The sequence below is a fragment of the Aythya marila genome, assembly GCF_965140915.1.
Source record: "Aythya marila genome assembly, chromosome: 1".
NCBI classification, from domain to species: Eukaryota; Metazoa; Chordata; class Aves; order Anseriformes; family Anatidae; genus Aythya; species Aythya marila.
This window is the reverse complement of record NC_139042.1, coordinates 159,532,521-159,554,803: the sequence shown is the minus strand read 5'-3', so window position 1 is coordinate 159,554,803 and position 22,283 is coordinate 159,532,521. Positions and strand designations below refer to the sequence as shown.

Here is a 22,283-nt window from a genome sequence, read left to right as displayed (position 1 = left end):
AACAAAAAAGCTTGTTTGAGTCCCTCCTGGGGCTATGTCACACATGGACCTGTAGTTAGCTCTGAATATGTATTTTATTTACTGTGCAGTCTAAGAAGGAAAAGTTTGAGCCTTTTCTTTCTTTGTACCTTAGGTCCCAGTGCAATTCCATCTGCAGTAAAGGGTTGCTAAATACTGCATGTTTGCATTCCACCTGTGATGTACACTTTTGTTAGTGTATACCGTGGCTGCAGTGGTTAGACAGACCTGCCGCAGACCTCCTTTGTGGACGTGCACCTCTGCAGGGGCTATGTTCAGGCCGTTCTCTCTGCCTCTTCAGTGGTCTGCCAAGGAGGTGCAGGCATCCTGCAGCCAGCAGTGTGCAAAGGGACCCAGAGCAGGTTATGCTACACCCATTTTTTTCCAGGTGGTTAAGGATGTTTCTTGAGCATCTAAAGCTGCTGTTCTTCAGAATCTCATTTAACTTCTGGCTTTGGTGAATCCCTGGTTGAGAATGTTTAATCTCCCCTCCCCCCCCACCTCCATTTTTTTTTTTTTTTTTTAATTCTACCAAGAAAGACGCTTCTTTTTCCCTAAGTGGGAATACTGCTTGGACGAGCGGTTGCACTAGCACCTATGCCTCTCATTCTGCTGTAAATTTGCTTATTAATTTACAGAGATATTTCTGCAGTCTCGGTGTACCATCCTGGTCTCTTTCTGTCATGCATCTGAAAACGCCTGTGGGAAACTGCATGATGGATCTGATCTGATGCCTTTAATGGTCCATTCATGATTTGTTACACTGCATGTTCCTCTGCCACTTGAAGGGGGTCCCAAGGGTGTCTGGAAAACAATAATATGCAGCATGGTACTAGCTTTTAAAGTGTGTTCTAGATTTATTTTCATGTTCTTAATAACCGTTCTTTCTTTCTTTTTTTTTTTTTTTCCCATGGAATTGATATGCAGTTTGCAAAAATTAACCTTCCAAAAGGAAGTAGCTGCAGACTTTGCTTTTAGTGCTTGTAAGAACTTTCATCATAAAAATTTGAACATCATTTGATTCCAGATCTTTTTGTGTCTTTATTAGTTTCTTAAAGACCAATATACATTTCACAGGGCTTCATCTGTCCACTCTGTATGAAAGTGTGTGTAACTTCTACTGATCTGTGTGAACATTACCAGAATGAGCACATGGGGACAGAAGGAAGACAGGAGCTTCGTGACCTTCCAGCTGTTACTGTGGGTCTTGTTTATTTTGTTTCAATAGCTTTGGTAATGGACTGTTATAAATGAACATGCATCTTTTCTCATGGCGTGGATATCAGCTTTTTTTTTCTTTTTTTCTTTTTTTTTTTTTTAAGTGTGTTTCTTTTGATTCTTCACAAAAAAATAGTTGATCTCTTTGCAGGATTCAATAGCATACATTCAGCAGAAGAATTCATTTATGTTTAGCTCTCTGGTTTACAGTTTTGTCTCACATGAAACATTTGCAGTATTGGGAGACTCACATTCACTAATGTGTTCTTTTCAAACAGCTTTTACTTGGCTTCCTTGTAAATGAGGCTTGCATTATTTGATATACTTCATTTGATATACTAGAGCCAGTTTCATGATAAATATAGTATTAAATCTTGTAAATCCTTTGTGAAAATACATGTTTTAAGCTTTTATTAGCTAATGTTTTAAAGCAGATTTCTAGAGGGAGACAGATACATTGCATAAAGGATGGAACTAAAGATAGGTATTTCAAAAATAATTTAGAAGTGTCTCTTCTTGAACATTTTTAGATCTCATAGGTACAACAACAACAAAAAAAAACAACACCCACATCATACTGGAATTGTTTTATATCTCCAACAAAAAGCAAAGGCTGTTTCTGTTAATAGACTGTAAGTAGTAGTGTGTTTCTAAATTCTTCCAGTTGTAGGTCGTAGAATATAAAATAACAGCCTAAAGCCTTCAGCTATCTGATCTCCGCCCCCCCCCCCCCCCCCCCCCTTGGGAACCTTCAGAGAGTAGATTTTACTTCTAAGGGAAGGCAACTTCCCATGCACCAAATGAGTCTGAAAGGAGATAAAAATTGTTTTGCATTCCTTTTGATGATCTTCTGAGTTTTGGAATCAGTGTTTATTCTTAGTTGTATAAGCTGGGTGATTTTACCCTGTTTGTTGCTATATGCATTTGCTAAGCAGTGCTTTTTTTTCCAACCTAGAACCTAACGTGTATTTATGCTGCATTTTTAAAGGGAAGACTTAAAAGTGTGGGACTTTATTCCCAAAGATACTGAATGCCCTCGTTACAGAGATTATCTCAAAGTCACCTGAGATCCCTTGTAAAGGACAAACTGTCACCTGTTACAGTGAGCAAGAGCTGTGGTAAGACTGGCAGCTGCTCTCCAGGTGCACAGAGGGACTTCCTCATAGCCAGTAGAAGTGGGAACTGCCTTCTGATTAATTCATCACTGCCACCTGTAGTGCTGTTTGTGGTCACATTGCCTTTATTTTGTCAATTTTCTGGTCACTATGCTAGTGCCTTAGTTGAGTAAGCTGTCACTAACAGTGACAGACTGTGGCATTCCTGATGCAATGGTATCAATAGATAATGGGATGTGAGCCAATAGAGATGCCTTGGTTACCTGAAGAAATCATTCTTCCATTTAATCTGGGCTGTGTTTAAGATAGTTTTGAGAGTTGCCTGTGGGTTCTTGCCCAGTAAGAGTTTTTGTTTTGCCACCATCAGTTACTTGTCACATTACAACTTTTTAACCTAATAACATTTGTGTGTTAAGTGTGGCATGCGAAAGGGAAATTCAGTTGTTTCTAACTCTTGCTGTTTGCTGTAAGCTGTATTAGTTTAGTGATTTGATAAATATCTGGGAGAGGTGAGAAACAAAGAATGCTAATATATAGGGAGTTATTTATCAGTTTCACCTTTATTATATCAGCGTTCATAGAAACATTGAAAAAGTGGGGTATTTGTTAATCATTATCAATGCTAGAATGTAAAATTTTAAATACTTGACTACTGAGAAGCTGGTGGTTTGTATTTGTTGATGGAAAATGATGGTTTGTATTTGCAACAAGCACGTTCTTATCCTGAAACAGGAACACAACCAAGCTGTCACCCTTCATTGCATCATTGCCATTCCTGAGGCAGCATTATAAGAGTATAATCTGCTATCAGAGTCATCTTCTGTATCAGACATATGAAACATTGCTGACTTTGGCTTACTCAGACTGATATATGGCTTTGTGTGGCTTGTTAATATTACTGTGAAAAGCTCAGGTACATTTTGCTGGAAACAGTGATGAAGAAGCTCCTAATCTTTTTTATTTTTATTTTTATTTTTTATTTTTTATTTTTATTTTTATTTTTATTTTTATTTTTATTTTTATTTTTATTTTTATTTTTGCCAGTGCATTGTCCTCAAATTTAGAGACAGGAAGCATCAAAATGCCAGTGTTTAGTCTAATGTGTGATCTACAAAATGGGTCGTTGGTTGACAAGAGCATTAATTAGTACCTTACTTTTAAGTTTGCCTATTACTTTCTTCGCTAACTTGTCTTTTGCTGATTCAGCCCCCCTGCTGATCAAAATTTTAGTCAGTCAGGCCGCCTGCCACGCTGTTCTCCTTGCCCTTCCTTCCCTGTGTGCAAGGAGAGTTGGTGCCATTCTTCAGGCAGAGGTATTCTCCCCTGGACCTTCTGAACGTGTCTGATGGCCTGCTGCAGGAAAGGGTCCTCGCCGCTCACCTGCAGTGTGATTTATGGTCTTTCCCTTAAATAGCTCTCTGTGCAGCCCTCATTTTTCAAACTAGGGACTGCTCCATATGATAACTGGTGAAAATAGCAGTGAAATACTTTTCCCCACTCCTCAAGCACTGATGAAGCCTTACCCTAAAAGGTAAGGCCTATGCAGCTGCAGGAACAGGCACCATAACGTTGGCAAGTGTATTTGTCCATATATAGTCGGCTTGGCCAAACAAATTCCTTACGGAAGTGAAACGCATCGCCACGTTCCCAAACAGGGACATTGTTCCCCAACTTTTATATATACACTGGAGCCGCTAACAAAAGCCGTGCGGTTCATTCTGTTTTGTTTTCTTTTTCCTAAAGGAATGATACATTTCTAAACCGTTTCCCCCATTTCCTGACTGCCTATGTTGGATGTTCATGATGTTTAAACAGTAAACCAGAGAAGCTTAATTTCAGACTTCCCGGTTTCTCCAGGGGCATCCAGAAAACCACTGTGTGGCACTTTTGCAGTGTTTAGGATATGCTGGCTGTTAATGTCTATTGTCTTAGCTACAATGCAGCTAAATGTAAGGCAGTTTTAAACTGTTCTTGGGTTGTTTTCATGACTTTCCAGATGCTTAGTAAATACACATTTCTTGGCTAATACAAGCAAAATATGACACTGTTTTTAGAAAAGGCTTTTTATAGCTCGTTTGCCTAGAGTGTAAATTGGAAAACTAGTTGTGCAAGAATGTTTTCTGTCTTTGAAAATACCTCATTCATTTTTTTTTTTCTGCTTGTCTCTTATCTCAATTGATTACATATTCTTTTTTTATGGATGCCATTGGAATGTTGCAGACTCCTTCCTTTCTTCCTTTCTTCCTTTCTTCCTTTCTTCCTTTCTTCCTTTCTTCCTTTCTTCCTTTCTTCCTTTCTTCCTTTCTTCCTTTCTTCCTTTCTTCCTTTCTTCCTTTCTTCCTTTCTTCCTTTCTTCCTTTCTTCCTTTCTTCCTTTCTTCCTTTCTTCCTTTCTTCCTTTCTTCCTTTCTTCCTTTCTTCCTTTCTTCCTTTCTTCCTTCCTTTCAACAGAGCATTGTGTCAGTGCTTTCATGCTGATACTATATTTTATCCTCTTTTTTGGCTGCTCTTTCAGCTGCTTCTCCAGTTAGGTTGCAGTTTTCACCTTGCTGGTACTTGTCTGCTTTGCACAGGAACAAAAATAATTGGCTGAGCTGCATTACTATATTAATTTGCTGCAACATCTGAAGAATACTAAGAGAATGACGAATCATAGATACTGATTTGATTTGACTTGGCCATTTCATGTGACTTTCTTTTAAGAAATAGATAATCCACTGAATTAGAATTTCTAACTCATGACAAAATTGTAGTCTTGTAGGTTGTGACAGAACTGTAATCCTACTCGTCAATAGTAATAAAAACAGAAGAGAACAGAACTAGAGATTGTTTCTTTTCACGTCAAGAAGAATGCAGATTCTTTTGTGGAAAGACATTGAGTCTGCAGTATGTTATAAAATAAACTGTAGCAAGGCACCCTTTTCCTTTTTTTGATCCGAAAGTTAAATACCTGCTTATAAAGTTGAAATGGATGTATCTTAATTTTATGGAATGTGACCTTTTAACCCACTTTTCTAATGATTAGAGAGAGATGTCATCTTAGTGTGTACGTAAACACAGGGGAAAGAGCTTTTTCTGGTGGAAGATGGGGGAAAAAATCTGTCAATTGTATTTTCCTTTTAAGAATATATAAAAGGAATGACCTTATTTATTTGTTCTTTAACTTAAAATACTTTATTTTTATTTTTTGTCAGTATGTCAGACTTCTGAAATAAATTACAGGTGTGATCTTGCCCTTACTCTTTAGGCAGGCAGTTTAAATTGCGTTTGAGAACTTCCTGAGGATTCAGTTAATTGCTTCAATGTGTATTCAGGAAACAAAACCTAGAAACTACATGATACAGCTTTCAGCTTTGAAGCATTTTTGTCCTCTGGCCCTAAGTGTACACAGTTCTTAACCTTCTGTCCTGTAAAGTGTTTCAGCCTTTAAATTGCTGTGTAACTGGAGAATATCTGAATTTTAGTCTAGAGTTACATGTTTTCACTTAGCATTTAAATAGTATCCGAGAAGGTTGAGGAGGTTCAGCTTCAGTGGAAAAACATGAATAGTGAATCTGGAATCTTTCCAAATAATTGGCACAGTTAAAAACTAAAATCACCTCCAGAAAGGTGTTTATGCCTCTGAGTACATGAACAGGTTGTTGAATGTGCTGAGAAAGTTTTTAAACCTGCAGAACATTATTCACAGCATCAGCTTGTCATACCAACACAGTTCTGAAGGTTTTTAATGTAAATCCCAGTTCTGAGACATTGGCAAACATAGATCATGGCTGGGAGGTATTACAGCTTTGGACTTGAATCACAGCTATCACTTTTTGTTCATGTGGCTCAGTGTAAATAGGCTGTAGGCTTGAGTGCTGGCCCAGTATTTCTGGAGGGTCAAAGATGAAGCCCAGAAAACTCAAATTTATGTAAACTAGAACCTGGTCATGTAAATGCCAAACATGCTAAAATATGTACTGGATTGGACTGAGCTGCTCCATAGTGTGCATGTGGTGGACTATCCACTCGCCTTTTCCAAATTGGTAAAAGTAGCAATTATACTGCAATTCTGTGTTTTTTTTTTTTTTTTTAGTTGTTATTGCTTATTTTTTGTTCACCACAGTACTTAAATATTTTCCAAGAAGAGTGTTTATGGAACAAAATCGACTTCTCAGTGGAAAATAGCAAAGTTCATTGGTTCTTTAAGCTTGACTCATGACGTAATTGCTGGGATAAAAATGCAAGATGTTGCAGAAGTTGTGCTTACATTAACAAATAGAGCTCCATGTGCACTATTCCTGTTATATGGCTCTCTACCACAGACAGCTGTACATCAGCAGTAATTACAGCAGGCATTTGTTTAGTTCTTTGCAGTATTACAATGCGTTGGAGAACAGAAAGTTACCCCAATTTTAAAGAAAATACTAAGGAAGCAGGGTAGCTATGACTTCCAAACTTACCTAGAGTGCCTTTTCTCTTGTACGCCAACTCCTTAAGCGAATCTGAATTCCATTCTGTAAAAGCTGTCTTTGCCCATGGGACTGTCCCTCAAGAAGAGGTGGCTTCTTTTTGCCAGATAGCTCCAATTTTTAATTTGCGAAAAAGGAGCCTAGAGTAAAGTTTGCTGTGTTTTTACTCATTAATTACTTAAGATTTACTTAAGATGGGAGGAAAAAAGCAGTTGGTAGAAGTTTAGATTTAGATTTAAGGCATATATGTGGAGTTGGTTCAAGCTTCAGTTATCAGTGATGGAGCCTAGGGAGCTGTTACGCTGACCCTACTTACAATGTACACATTTGTTAGGTCAGCTGATGAGTTTCTTGCTCCATTATCTGTGTTGAATAGCTCTCCATTGATGGTGATTGGAGAGTTGGACACCTCTGTGTAGATGTGTTTTTTTTTTTTTTTTCAATTGCACGCTGAAACCTTCAGTTTGTTGAAGAAATATTTTTGCATATCTTCAACTTTCGTTGCTACTGAGTAGGGAAAATATTGCTTATCTGAATGTGTTGTCACGTAACATAACTTCATGTTTAGATCAGGTTTGTGCAGAATGGTGAGGAAAAACATTTACAAGAAAGGTAATATTCTGAAAAGTTTGAAATTTTCAAATATATATTTTTACTTCCCTCTCTACTCATACAGAGTAATACAAGGAGCCAGAGAACCAGAATCCTTTCAGTTCTATGCGTGCTTTTTTCTGTTACATAAACTACTTGTGAATCAGATCTAACAAGGCTGAGGGTTAGGAGGGCTCCGTGGCTGTCTGGAGTCACTCTGGCCATGTTCAGTGTGCCTACGAGACTGTGCCCCAGCTCTTGCAGGGGAGGGTTTCTGTGTGGGAGGCCAAAGTTCTTCAAACAGCTAATTGCCCTGTAAATTATATTGGTACGATAAAAATAAACACGGTAGCTCTTGTTGCAAGAGTTCCCTTCTAGTGTCACTTTTAGCATTCGGGCTTAGTTCCCCAGAAGTGCTGTATTAACGAGTTGTAAAAATACTAATGTTACCTACAAGAAATTTTTTGCTTTGTATGTCTTTTAGGAGAGAGAAGCTTAACTTTATCAGGTCTGAAAGTACATCTTAACTATTAGAAGATTTTTTGTGGCTATTTTTCCCCTCTACAGGGTTGGTCATTAGTCATTCTTGAAAAAGGCAAATAAATGAGCATCTGGTACTTCCATGGATTTCAAAATTGTTAGTAAAATTTGGCATTATAACCCAAGCTGAGAGAAGACACCTTCCTAGGCAATTTCTTAAAAAGCCGTGTCTGTTCCGCTCTGAATGAGCTTGTCTGTTTTGAAGTCTGCACTAAGGAGGACCCATCCCACAGCGAGCAGTGTGGTGCTGTGGAGGTGCTTGGTGCTATGCATGGCTCAGAAGCATCTGCCTGGAAGAGAAGCTTTTCCCTCTAGATCAGAAAATTGGGATTTGAAATCGAGTGCCTGTCTCATCTACTTTGAGCTCAAAGTTGTGTGCTGATTCCTAGTGGACTGTTTGTGCACGTATATGGTGTTTTGGTTTGGACTTATTCTTTTTTCAATATTCTTGTTCTATCTTGCTTCAGAAGGTCTGCAGTGATTCTAAGAACTGTTTCCTGATGAAAGCTTGTGAATGTGGTGGTTTTGATATTACTTTTCTTCTTCCTTAACTAACAGGCATCTGCAAAACATTTTGGATTCAAAAAATTGTCACTTATATTTGTATTTTATCTATTTATAAAAACAAAAAGCAACAAATCATCCTTTAACTTCTTCCAGGCTCTTTTCTCCCTACATAAAGCAAAAGATAAAGCCCCATTAGAAACATCAGTTAGGGAGTTAAAACTTACAGTGCAGCACTGCAGGGGTTATAAGTGATATCTTTGCTTTTATTAAATGAAGAATATTAAACGCCTTCCACTTCTCCATGACTGTGCCTTATGCAAAGTAACTCGTAAATGCATTTTTAAATGAAATCAACCAAATGTCTTTTGGCAAATACAACCTTTTGAAAACTGTAATTGTGCTTGTTAGGTGTGGTAGCTATCTTCTTCAGATACAAAAAGAGTGCTCTGGTACTTTCTCAGCAAGGGAGTCTGTTAGTTAAGGAAGCAAAGCGTAGACTCACTGGAATGGAGACCTCCCTGCCCTCCTCTCCCCAGTTGTGGTGACCAGGGTGCACCTCATGGTTGTAACTGTGCAATCTCCTCTTTATCCAGGACAAGGCCTCACAACTTGATGTAAATTGCTGGAAACTAACAAAAATGCTTATGAGATTTATATATCTCAGACCATGAGTTTTTCTTCGCTTCCTCTTCCTTCTCACTCATTCATCTTTAATTTAGTGCAGTATACTTTTGTATGTTTTCAAAATACATCTCAAGACAATGCTGAGAAAGAGCTTTTTTACGGTTGCACTGAAAAGAAGAAAAAGTTAGGGAGACCCAGCACCCCAGACAAGATTCTCACCTGGGGCTAACAGTTGCAGGCCCCGGAAGGCTGTATGCTGCTGGCAGTTACTGGCTGATGCCCAGGGAAGTCCTGGTGATTCTGCTTTTCTTACTGTAAAGAGAACTGAATTAACATTTAGATGTCAGCCCTGGCTTCAGCAGTGTTACCAGCCTGCAAGAAGCAACCCAGGCCCGAGTGTGTAGGCGTAAGGCTCTGCTGTGGGAGCTGGGGCGCACACAGCAGTAGCAGCTGGTGGTCTTGCCCATACCAGTTCTGGAAACAGGGGGAAGGTTGATGTCTTCCATCCTTCCCCAAGGCTGCCCTTTTGCAGAAGGACATCGTTCTCAGAGCTCGTGATTCGCACCTTTAGGAAGTGCTGTGTTAGCGTAGGGGCGTGTATGCGAGCTGTAGCCAGCACTGACCCCAGCAGTGCCAGGCCCCTCAAAAGCGAGGCCAACCCTGGGTATGGCAGTGCCGGTGGGGAGGCTGGGACGGGTGGGTGACACACTCAGCCCATGGGAGGGGAAGGTGGCTCCTGGTATTAGAAGATGCTGTTATTATCTGTTGCCAGCAAGCCTGGCTCTACAGAGCTGGAGCTCCTGTCCACCGTGGGGGCTTTCACTCTCGGCCTGGTCTCTGGACAGCAGCTTTCCTCTGCATCTGGCCCCTCAGCCCTGCAGTGGCTGCAGTCACTTCTGCCTGCCTTTCTGGGAAGTCTGAGGCTGGCTTTGCTTAATAACAAGACAAATGATTGATTGCTGTCCCCTTGGGCTAATTGTGAACATAACCTATTCTTTCCTCTTCTCCAGGGCCCCTCTTTCCACAGAATAAAACCCGACCACACACCAAAAAAAACACCCATCCACCCCAAAACCAACCAAACAAAGAAATGAACTTGCTGTTCAAGTGGAAAGAAATAAAGGGCAAAATGAAGGAGAGGACAGCAGTTTCCTACTCTTTCCAGATGCTCGTAATTGTGCAATGAGGAGTCTGCTTTTCTCTGAGAACTGCAGGCATTCCTGCCACTGGGAGACTAAACTGAATGCTGAAAATCGCTTGGTAGCCTTTCATCCAGAAATATTCTGTTGCAGTGTCATTGTATGAGACTGTCTGCTTTCACCTGGTAGTTAAAATACATTCCTTGCTCTTTTTGACCGCTTCTGTAGTTCACTGCCACTGCTATTTGCCAGGAATTTCCTAGCATTTCCCTCTGGTACTTTCACTGCCGTCAGGTTAATGTTATTGGGAATTTAGTACTTTAACTATCTTTCTGTACCCGTGTTAGTATGTATGCCTATATATAAATTACTTGTTTTAATCTGGAGTGGAACAGTGCGGACCAGTTCTGGAAATAAGTAAAATTAGTCTTCAAAATAATATGTGTCTTCATAATATTAGTCTTCAAAATAATGTGCTAAAATTAGTCTTCAAAATAATATGCTGGATTTGAAAAGCAGCTATATTTAATTATTAATTTCAGTAAATAAATAATAGCAGTTGTGAAGTCTCTGCTCAGTGCTCTGGAGCTTCAGCCATGTTTGAATACCTGTACTTGACAGTTCTCTTGCAATAAATCCATGCCAATGTTTGGTTATTTAAGACTTAGCAACCAGGGGACCTTAATTTCACTTGCATGAGGTTCTCTTTACACAGTTTGGAATGATAAGGAGCCTTTAACAGGAGATTAAATTGTTTGCTTGCACTCTGAAATTTCTTTGTTTTGTCACCGTGGTGTATATTGGCTATGGTATAAATGAGAATTAGACTTGGAGTGGGCATGATAACCAAACGAGTGAAGAACCGAAACAAAATCCAGCCCCTAAAACCAGATGTAGGAGGTTGCTAGATAAAATGAGATGGATGAGACTTATGGTAAGTGTCAGTCTGGACACTCCACAAATATTTAGGAGTTCATAATAATAGCTGTTTTCACTTGGCTGTCATTTAATGGGTGGAATGACGGTATTACTCTGATAAGTTTTTGCCCTGGTCAGCTTGTAGTAAATATCTTGGAATGAACGTGGATAACTTCAGCTTCTTTAGGCTGTTAAGACGTGATTTCCTACAGATAGTAAGTGCAATTCAGAAAAATACTAATTAATTGTATGTGATGTAAAAAGTGGTTCTTGATCTCCTGGTCTTTACTGAAATCAGTAGCCTAAATATGGTGGAAGTTGCAGTGCAGTCCTTATAACTTCTCATTTTTTGAATAAACGCCTCATTACTAGTATGTAATGCTGCTGGAAAAGAAAGCATTGAATAATGAAACATGAATTATTTAGGCATTTTCTAAATTTTTAATAGCCAAAGCTGCTATCAAAGCAGGAAATAAATAGTATGAATCTTTTTTTTAAATAACAATTGTAACTGCTACCTTTTAGATGCACAAAAAGCACATAGATTTGGGCAAGTGATGGAAAAAAAAAATTACTTCTCATTTCCTTTTTTTTCTTTTTCCCCCCTTTTTATAATAGGGCTTTATCTGTCCTCTCTGTATGAAGTCTCATGGATCAGCTGAGGAGCTGTTCAAGCACTATGAAGCGGTTCATAATTCTGGCATTGATTCAACTCGTGGAGGGGAAGGTCATCTGTCACCGGAAAGGTGGAACACTACTCATTTGTGCATGTGCTTTTGTGTCAGTGTTGAGCTGCTTCTAATTACACTGAAGGCAGTATTAATTTGAAGACTTAATTACGTACTGAAGTATTTAAATGTTCGTGTCCTATTTCCAACTATAATTAAAAAGCAGCTTTAAACTTCCATTGGTTGATATTAATCTGACAATAAATGAAAACCACTTGTTTAGGTTTAAATTGTTAATTCTGTTTTTCATGCATCTGTTTTTCATGCATCTGAGAATGTAGTGTAACAAGCTGGAACGATTTTTAGGAGTGTGGCAGAAAAATACTGCTTTATCCTTATTTGCATCATAGAGCTGAAATTTCATCTTTTGAGCTTGGGGCGAGGACAACCCTGACTATACAGGAGAAACCTGATTTTGTCCCTTAGTGGTTAGAGTTACTGGGTAAAAATAACATCAGTTTTTGCCTGAATAGGTTCCCATATTACCAAGCTACCTGCAAATCTGAGAAGTCTCTGTTGTACTCAGTCCCCTTCCACGTTCCAGAAACTCCATCCTCATTTGCAGAAATTTTCTCTAAATTATTTTGTTTAACCCTTTGGTCAAAAGCAAAGTGTTGAATATATTCCTAGGAAATATGTCAGTCTGTTTTATTTCTGAGACCAGCAGACACTGATGAGATGAACCTTACTCTTGGTAGAACAGTTTAGAGTAGCTGCCTGTGTTTGAGTAATCCCTCACGTTGGTTTGGGGAACTTTTTCTTACGGGTAAAGTTTACACAGGGTTCATTTTCCTTCCTGCTGGTTCTTTTTCTATTTGGGGGTTATCGTGGATGGTTGTAAATGACAGTCCACATTCCTGTTTGGTCCCCCCTTCTCCCCTGACCAAACTCTCTTTTGGTCTGTATGCAACAGTGTCGCAGTGAGCAGCTGACTGGCCTCACTTTGCAAACAGGGGTACCCACTTTAAAACCCTGTAAGGTTATCCCCTAATAATGGAGCTGGCTTCTGCTGCTGCTGGGAAGTAAACCATTCAGACGTTTGTAACTAGTAGAAACATGACCCAAAATGATAAATGATCACATTGAAAAATACATGCAAGTATATAACTCGTGAAAGGTTGGTACTTTGGTGAGAAAAGTGTGTGGAAAGCAACTTATTTTAGTAATTACCCAAGTGAAGATCCTTGTCTCCCCAGTGTTGTGCAGACCAAGCCAGTTAGAGCCAATGTTATCAGAGGTCTTGTCTTCATGCACGGATGGGCCCTTCCTTATGAGCTCTGTTCTTTCACAGTTGCTGTAGGTTTCTGGCTGTGCTCCCTGAAAAAGTAAATTGCAATACTTCTTAAAGTGAGCATGCTGCAACCTAACTGTTCGAGGGGAGTAGAATTTTCTTCTTATTTTTTTTTTTTCAGTGGTGCTATTATTATGATCATTTTTATCCACAGTGTTCTCCAACTGTATGAAAAGCCAACAAGAGCCAATAAGATGTGGAGGATAGTTTGAAATAAAAGGAACTGTGTAGCTTGGGGAGAACAAAAGAAATCGAAATTTAGGCTTTATATATGAGGAAATAGTAGGGTACTAGCAGAGCTATTTTGGGTTTCCTATGTGCACATTTACTCAAGAATGAGTATTTCTTCTTTGATTTAAATCTTTTCAGAGTGATATAACTTGGATCCAAAATAATACTTGTAGTAGAATAATAGCATTCACATGGGGAATTATTGGTCATAACTATATTGTTTATATAGTTTATGAAAGATTTATTTTTATGCCTGCAAGTTTCCAATGTCAACCAGATGTTGGCTGGCAAAATATATATATCTTTTCTGACTCTTGACAGTTTAAGAACAAGTGGTTTTGTTTTCTCTCGTATAATTGAAAAAGTGAACAAGGTCAGGGAGCTTGGATGGAGTGAAGGGAGTCTGAGAGCTGTTGTGTAACACACAAGCTATTTCTTCCTGTTAGTGGCATTTTCACATGTTTCTCAGTTGCATGTCTTCTTGAGAAAACTCTCGTTCAACATAAACATGTTTTTTCAATACTCAGAATACTGCATTAAAGAAGTATTCTAACCTGCAGCAGGGGGCCACTCTGCTAGTGGTCTAGCAGCAAAGTCTGCACATGATTCATAAAACTAAGTTTGGTCTGTGAAGTTCCTTATTTAGTCAAGAGAGAGAGACAGGTATGATGAATTACCCTGTGTCCTCCCGCCCCACCTTCAGTCAAGTACTGTAACTAGGGCCAAGAACAAATCATGTAACTCCCCAGAGCAGTTGAGCTAGGCCACTGGTACTCAGTGTTTGGATGGAGGCAGCAGCGTTAGCATTTGGGAATAGAGAGGAGTGTAAGGGAAAGGCAACAGGGGTTTGCTGGATGGGGAGATGCAGGAGATGTGCTAAGAAGACAAAACTAACAGCACTAGCGGAAAGGGAGATTTAGTGAGGATTTGGATGGCAGTAAGAAAAACAAAGTTACAAGTCTAAAGTGATCAGTTACGCTTTTTTCCTTATTTCCTGTTCATTTTCTGCTGGGCAGTTAAGCCAAATTTAGGTTTTGTCTTATAAATGTCAAGCAAGACAGTGCTGGGAATATTGAGGCAACTATGGTAGAAGGGTGTTTTTTCTTGTTTTTCCCCTTTCCTCCTCTTCTTCTTCCCATATATTATGAGCTATTTTTTCAACAGTTCAAAAACTTACAAAGAACAGAGCATATTAAATGGTTTAGAATTGCAGATCTGGCATGTGTTCAGGCCAGGCTTTAATGTAGTTAATTGTTTCACCTGCCTGACATTACATTTCTAATCTACCATGTGAATATTAGCTGATTTACTTAATACTGGTGAGAAAGTTGCTCCTGCTTTTCCACCCCCAAGCAACGTATGGGTTTTGAATAGCAGTTACACCTGTCTCATTAAAATTGTATTTATGAACCTCCAGTTTATCTCACACAGGCCAAATAACGTGTAAAAAGCAAAAAATCTTCTGACAAAAATATCCTCCCAATATCACATCTTCATTTCACCATTAAAATCGGCAATTCTTGGAGTTTCTTTATTGTTCATTCAAGTGAACATATTTTGCTTGCTTCTTGATGACCCTGACCTGTTGCTAATGTGAACTGTAGGTTGAGTCTATTCCTTTGCAGTTTAGCTAAGAAATAACTTACTTTGTTTTTTTTTTTCTCCAAAGTATGAGACAATTTAAAAGAACACCCGTGGAGGAGGGGATAATGCAGCACATGAACAATAAAATTGTATGGTGTAAAACAGAGAGAATATGTTGCTATTGTCGCCCACATATACATATTCTGTGTGCCCCTCAGTTATGCCACCATACAAGCAATAGGAAAGGATTTGTTTGCATGGTTTTAATGATCTATATATTCTACATTTGAAGTGGCCATATCTCAGTGATGCAACATTATAATTGTGTGTATTGCTATCTCCTTCTGTAAGGAGAACTGAGATTTAGAAAGGTGCTGTCTAAACCACAATTTAGCCTTGCATCTTGTGTTCTTGCATGGCTGGAGGCTTGAACATTAAATTTGAGAATTTTAAATCCCATCACTTTAGGCATTCAAACTATTAAGTGAGTGTATATGAATTGTTATGTGAATGAAAAATTATGTAACTACGTGTTTCTAAAATAGCATGCTGTCTCTTAGCATTGTTCCTTATGTGATATGGGAAATGAAGGAGAATAGACCTGTCCTTTTCATGACAAAGCGTGTTAAACATCCCAGTGCACAGCTGTGCAATTTTGAACTTGTGGTCAACCTGATGCACTGAATTAGATTTGCATTTTGGTTTTGTTTTCATGAGATTTTTTTCAAATCTATTTCTTTGCTTAGCCAGTGAATGTTTCAGCGTTTTTTGGGTGATGTGCAAAATGAACTAATAAGTATCTATTATGCACTTTGTTCCAAATTTCAAAAAATATAACTGTATTTATGTAAGTTATACTTATGTAGTATATGCCTGTAACTGTCTTGCAGTTATTTAATATACATTATAACCTGTACATAATTGACAAAAATATAATGGCTGCATATTAATTTTCTCCACTCCATGGATATATTTATTCAGAGATGAAGTATCACTGCTCCGACAAGAAGTACAAGACTTGCAAGCTTCACTGAAGGTTGGAAAGATATTTTACTTGCATGTATTTCTCTGTTTCAAATTACAAATTAAGATGTTCCAGTATCTTGATTAAACTAATTTACAGTTCTCTTTCCCCCATCTCTTTTTTTTCTTTCTAGGAGGAGAGATGGTATTCAGAAGAGTTGAAGAAAGAACTAGAAAAATTGCAGGGGCAGCGGCAGCAAGTAATTGCTTTAAAATACTTGAAGCAGGTTTATCATCAGCATTGACATTGAAGATTAATACCTTTTTTGTAAGGCACGTGGCCTGATTTAGTTAGTTCCATAACTTGAATATTGACATGTTCTTGGAAATAAAGCTAGTTATCTCTCCACAGTGTTAACTTTACATAAATATGAAGAAAAAAAGCTAAGAGAAGATAATGATTCTTCCATACTGCTTACAACATGTTCAGTTCAGACTTTCTGTTGAGCTTCTTCAGAACTCAGCTTATTGAAGACAACAAATTGAATGTAGTGTTTCACCTGTAATGAGAAAAGTCAGTGGGGTCTTTCTTGTAAAAACAGAAAAACAAACAAAAAACGTGGGGAAGAATAGTAGTGTGATTTCACAAGTCTATATGAACTGAACAAACGATTGAAAACAAATTTGTGTGTTGTGCCCTAAGGAAACTCACTTTGTTACTTAGATAAGCTACTTAGATAACTACAAGCTACTTAGATATTGGATTGAATATCTATGAACCTCAGAAATTATGTTCTGACAGAATGCCTTCTCAGATGTATTTAATAGTGTCTGTAACCTGTGTTTTAGGTCAGATTTCAATATTAAAGAAAAGAAAGGGGAGGGGGCTTAGAGTCTTGCAAGTCTGGAAGTTTGATAGCAATACAAGAAATAGAAAATCCTTTTCTTCCAGATATAAAAATACCTGATTTCAAACAATTATACTGCAGTATATGAGCATAGAAATCTTAATTTTTGTCTTTTCCAAAAGTGGGATGAACTTTTGAAGTAGTAGTTTTTATACCTTCTGTATAATGAAGCATTTATCCTTTTGTTTTCTTAAGGATTCTAAGTCTGATGGATTGACAACATCTGCATCTACAGGTGGCTAACATTTTATCGTATTAATTTCTGAATTATGTTGGGTTTTCTGAAGTTTTGTTCAGTGTAGCTTTTGGGTTGATGAAAAATCAGTTTTGGTAAGCTAAAAATATAACATGCTGAACTAGTACAATTACTGAAGCACTTGCTTGTGTTACTTGTTTTAAGACAGCTATAGTGTAGGGAAATGTTACAGAGGCTTGGGGTCTGTGATTTGTAAAAGTGAGAGTTTTCCTGCCTGTAAAAGCAGTTCTGTATTAGTAGTTTTAAACTTGTTTTAAATCATTTAATGTATTCAAGTCTTCTGCAGAGAAAGACCATGGCTGTATACATTTAAACTATATCATTTGTCAGTGCTGGTTTTATTCAGTGTTCTTCTGTACTGATTGCTAGCAAAGAAAACGATGAATTTTGTTGTTTTACTTGTTTTCCAGGCCAATAATTTTTGCACCATGTTTGTTTTCCATGAGGTACTCATGGAATAAGTTTTTTTCAAACGTATCCATAAAGTATCTGATCATGATTAAAGAGCTTTTAATCACAGTTCAGGGCTCATACTTCAGCACCATGTTACAGTGATCTGAAGGACTATTTGTGACTGGTGAAAACCAATATGTACTTAATTTTGCATAGTACTCTACTAGTAGCAGGTTCCACTGTCATGCTCATAGATATTTAACTTGAGTAAAGTCACTCACTTTATTAAGGTAATTGGATTAGCAAAGTGAACTTAGATTAATTTTTTATCTGCTGTGGTTTGTTATTGATGTGAGTAACTGTATAACCTTGTCCTAGCAATTCTGGAAATTAATACTGTTCTTTTTATGGAAATAGAATCATTAGAACGACAACTAGAAGAGATCCAAGTAGAAAATTTTAACATTAAGCAAATGAAAGACTTATTTGAGCAAAAAGCAGCACAACTGGCCACTGAAATTGTGGGTGAGTAATGAGGTCTGATTCTGTTCTCTGCTTATGTAGCTTGTGCAAGTGATCATTTATTCAACTTCCTTCTTAATTAGATCTTAAAGCAAAGTATGATGAAGAAATCAGCCTTCGGGAAGGTGCAGAACAGAAATTGACAAACCTAACACAAGAACTGCTGAAGGAGAGAAGTACAATAGAAGACTTAAAGACAGAGCTGGTATTCATATCACACTATTAATGTTTTTATAACTTTTGAGTCAAGGGGAAATATATCTACCTTATAAACACAGCTTTAAATTAGACAAACTGTTGAGATTGCAGACATCTGATTGTGGGTTAAAAGGAGGTTCAGAACACCATTGTTTCTGCTCTTTTTCAGTGACTTAAATTTTCAACATTTTTCCAGTGTATATTAAAATTTACCATAAGTTATGTTGTAGTCTTCTTGTTTGATGCTCTGCACTTCAATAATTTTTCAGAGTATCACAGCTCTGGATATGTTACGCAGTCCTGCACTTGGTGAATGCCGTTGTTGACTTCAGGAGCTGTCTTTAGATCACCCTTTTTCCATGAGGTGTTACACTATGACTGTCCCTGGACAGCTGCATTCATAAGGAGTGTTCACAGATGTGCTCCATGACATGGTGGCTAAATGTCTGGCAGCTGTCGTCTGTTAATGTTTTCCGTCTTGCTTTTGGCTGATGATACTGATATGTGCATATTCCAAGATTTTGGCTCATGGTGACTTTTAGAGATAGCCATGGCTTCTGGGAATGATCTCCATGACTCAGAAGTTGTGCTGCTTCCAAAGCAGTGGCTAAGGGACTTCCTAAATTCTTGCTTGTCTTCCACTCAACTACTGCAAAGACTCCGGAGGACAGTAGGATGGTGTTTATTCCCCTTCTTCCCTGTAGTCAGCTGTCCTCAAGTGTTTACTGGTTCCTCTTGGCACTGACCAGCCACTGGACCTATCTATTCCTCTCTACCTGTTTAGTTTTGTCTTCCTTTCTCCTTCTAAACTAAAAGAGGGTAAATTCAATTTAGATATAAGGAATACATTCTTCATGCGGAGAGTGGTGAGGCACTGGCACAGGTTGCCCAGAGAAGCTGTGGATGCCCCATCCCTGGAGGTGTTCAAGGCCAGGCTGGATGGGGCTTTGGGCAGCCTGGTCTGGTGGGAGGTGTCCCTGCCCATGGCAGGGAAGTTGGCACTAGGTGATCTTTAAGGTCCCTTCCAACCCAAACCATTCTATGATTCTACATTCCTACCCTTTTTCCTGTACCTGTTCTCTACAAACTGAGAGCACTTTTCTCATCTTTCTTCACTGCTCAGTATTGCCTTCTACATTCCTTCACTCCATGAGTCTTCTCTTGGTAGGACTTCATGGTGCTTTAGATATAATTACCAGCAAATTTTATGTATGGGTCTAGAGTGAAGTGTGTCTGACAGTTCCTTCAAATATCTCCTTCAGTTGCCCTTTTTTTTTTGGTCTGTTGTTTTCTGAAATAGAAGTTCTTGAAGACATAAACAGTATCATTCTAAATCTGTCTTCTACTGGATTGTTATATGTCTCAGTCATGAGAGGGGCTTGTGTGTTTTACAGCAGTTTAACATATACAGTAATTTGTTCCGTAGAGTAGTAGAATCAATGTAACCTACTTCTCATGGCATTATGACTTCAGATAAATTTATTGCATTGATTCCTTGTCACTTCAGTGTTTTCTCTGAGTGAAGACCTCCTATACTTAGCCATCTACCTACTTGAAAATTGTAGGAATTCAGTCTCTGGGACCTTATCCCTTTTTGTCAGCTTTAGTTGAAAACAAGTTCAAAATTTAGAAGGCAAGAACTGACAAGCAGGCATTATCCTATTTCCTTTGGGAACAATACATACTTTGTTTTGTTGTTGTTGTTCCAGCTATAATACTATGTATGTCACCTTGTCTATAACTTGGTTTGAAAGATTTTGAGAGATGAAATTTGATGCTGGAAGAATGTCTGCCAATGTCATATTGCTCATTCCTACTTTTCTACTTTCCAGCTACAAAGGCCTGGTGTGGAAGATGTGGCCGTCCTGAAAAAGGAGCTGGTCCAAGTTCAGACGCTGATGGACAAAATGACTTTGGAGCGTGAGAGAGAATCTGAAAAGCTGAAAGATGAGTGCAAGCACTTACAGGCAGAGCAGGCGAACTCAGAGGTAATAGTCATACCAAAAGACATGTGTATTACCTTTGATGATATTTTTTTCATATGAAAATGGAAAATATGAATTTATAGTAATGAAAAAGCTTTGTTCTTAATAGGATCTCTAATTTATCTGAGAGACATGTTTATTTGATATTAACAGAATTATGCAATTTACTGTATTTACCCTCGAAACACCCCCATGCTTTTTGTTGCTGTCGTGGTTCCGCTCGAGTGGGCAGCCGAGCTCCACCACAGCTGCTCTCTCACTCCCCCTCCTCAAAGAGGAATGGGGAGAAAATATGTGAAAAGGGCTCAAGGATTGAGATAAGGACGAGAAAATCACGCAATAATTATTGTAACGGGCAAAACAGACTCGGCATAAGGAGATAGTAAGATTTATTGCCTACAACTAACAAGCGAGAGAAGTGAGAAAACAAAGGGAAAAAAAAAACCAAAAGCACCTTCCCCCCATCCACCCTCTTCCATCTCCTCCCCCTGAGTGGCGCAGGGGAACGGGGGAATGAGGGTTACGGTCAGTCTACAGCACTTCTTCTCTGCCGCTCCTTCTCGATCACTCTCGTCCCCTGTGCTGTGGGGTCCCACCCACGGGATGCAGTCCTTGATGAACTGATCCGGTGTGGGCTTCCCACAGGCAGCAGCTCTTCCAGAACTGCTCCAGATATGGGTCCGTACCACGGGGTCCATCCCTCAGGAGAAAACTGCTCCAACCTGGCTCCCCTGCGGGCAGCAGCTCCTGCCAGGTCACCTGCTCCTGCGTGGGCTCCTCTCCACGGGCTACAGGTCCGGCCCAGAATCTGCTCCGGCAGGGGTCTTCCACAGGCGGCAGCCTCCGTCGGTGCAGGGCCACCTGCTCCACCGTGGTCTCCTCCATGGGCTGCAGCATGGAACCCTGCTCCACCGTGGTACTCCATGGGCTGACGGGGGACATCCTGCTTCACCATGGTCCTCACCACAGGTCGCAGGGGACTTCTGCTCCGGCGCCTGGAGCACCTCTCCCCCTCCTTCTACACTGACCTTGGTGCAAGGCTGTTCTCTCACTCCCTTGACTCTCCTGGCTGCTGTGTGGCGCAGCGTTTTTTCCCTGTCTTAAATATGCTCTCACAGAGGCGCAAAACAACATCGCTTATTGGCTCGGATCTGGAAAACAATGGGGCCCTTCCCAAACATGGGGCAGCTTCTAGATCTTTCTCACAGAAACCACCCCTATGTCTCCCTGCTACCAAAACCTTGCCACGTAAACCCACTACAGTTGCAAAACCTTTTCTTGGCAGAAAAGTTATTACAAGAGCCTAATAGCAGAGCAAAAGACCTTCTGGTAGAGCTGTGTTCTGCTTGGAGAGAGAAATAGAGCAGTACTTGTGTGATTCAGAGAAGTGTTTCTGATAGTGAGCTACATGTAGATAAAAACAGTTATTGAAAATTATGGCTTTAGTTTAATATTAGAGTTGATGTGTTTGAAAATGGATGCTAGAGTGTTAAAATGTATGAGAAGAATTATTAATACAAAGTAGATAATTTGAGGACATGGAATTATAGGACATGTAACTCTTAAGCTTACTGAAGATTTAAAAAATCTCAATGGATGTTATGTATATATATGGTTTTCATTTTTCTTTATCTAGCTTTTACTATTGAATTTGGAAACCTTTCTACTGCTAGTATTTATTGGAGATATATTTTGTGTGTAAGATACAAATCTCTTTCTCCTCCTTGCCAAAATCTACTACATAATAGCCTCCAAATGTTGCTTGTTATTCACTATACAAGAAAGTGAGTGATTCCCAGGCCTCTCACCATGGCTTAAAGTCAAGATGGCAGTATGTCACTTATAGTCTGTTTCAGGCAACAGCATTGTAGTTTTCTTCCCTGTTTGCTCTTTTCCTTGAGTTAGTTACTTTTTTGTTAGCATTTTTTTCTCCATAGTTCCTTGGATTTAAAGCTTTTACATTCCATCTGTAAATTGGAACCTCACTTGTTTATTTGAGTTGTGGAATATGCTGGTTTCTTCTCAGAATTACTTTCTGAAGGCTTGCTTCTCTTTTAGCTGAGTCAGTAGAAGATGTCTTAAATTGCTGATGGGAGATTTGAAA

The 22,283-nt window shown here is 39.0% G+C and overlaps 1 protein-coding gene across 3 annotated transcripts in view; it reads left to right on the top strand.

Annotated features, from left to right (window-relative positions):
* Positions 1 to 22,283, top strand: part of EEA1 (early endosome antigen 1) — a 76,410-nt gene that overhangs the window by 8,847 nt on the left and 45,280 nt on the right. Inside the window, exons 3-10 of one of the 3 annotated variants that reach the window (XM_082784852.1) lie at positions 1,096 to 1,218; positions 11,739 to 11,866; positions 15,936 to 15,990; positions 16,112 to 16,177; positions 17,021 to 17,060; positions 17,892 to 17,999; positions 18,080 to 18,201; positions 20,027 to 20,182. In XM_082784852.1, coding sequence (XP_082640978.1) covers positions 1,096 to 1,218; positions 11,739 to 11,866; positions 15,936 to 15,990; positions 16,112 to 16,177; positions 17,021 to 17,060; positions 17,892 to 17,999; positions 18,080 to 18,201; positions 20,027 to 20,182 — 798 coding nt within the window. Of the gene's footprint in view, positions 1 to 1,095; positions 1,219 to 11,738; positions 11,867 to 15,935; positions 15,991 to 16,111; positions 16,251 to 17,020; positions 17,061 to 17,891; positions 18,000 to 18,079; positions 18,202 to 20,026; positions 20,183 to 22,283 lie in introns of those variants that run through there. The other 2 variants (XM_082784853.1, XM_082784854.1) reach the window with 2 other exon arrangements.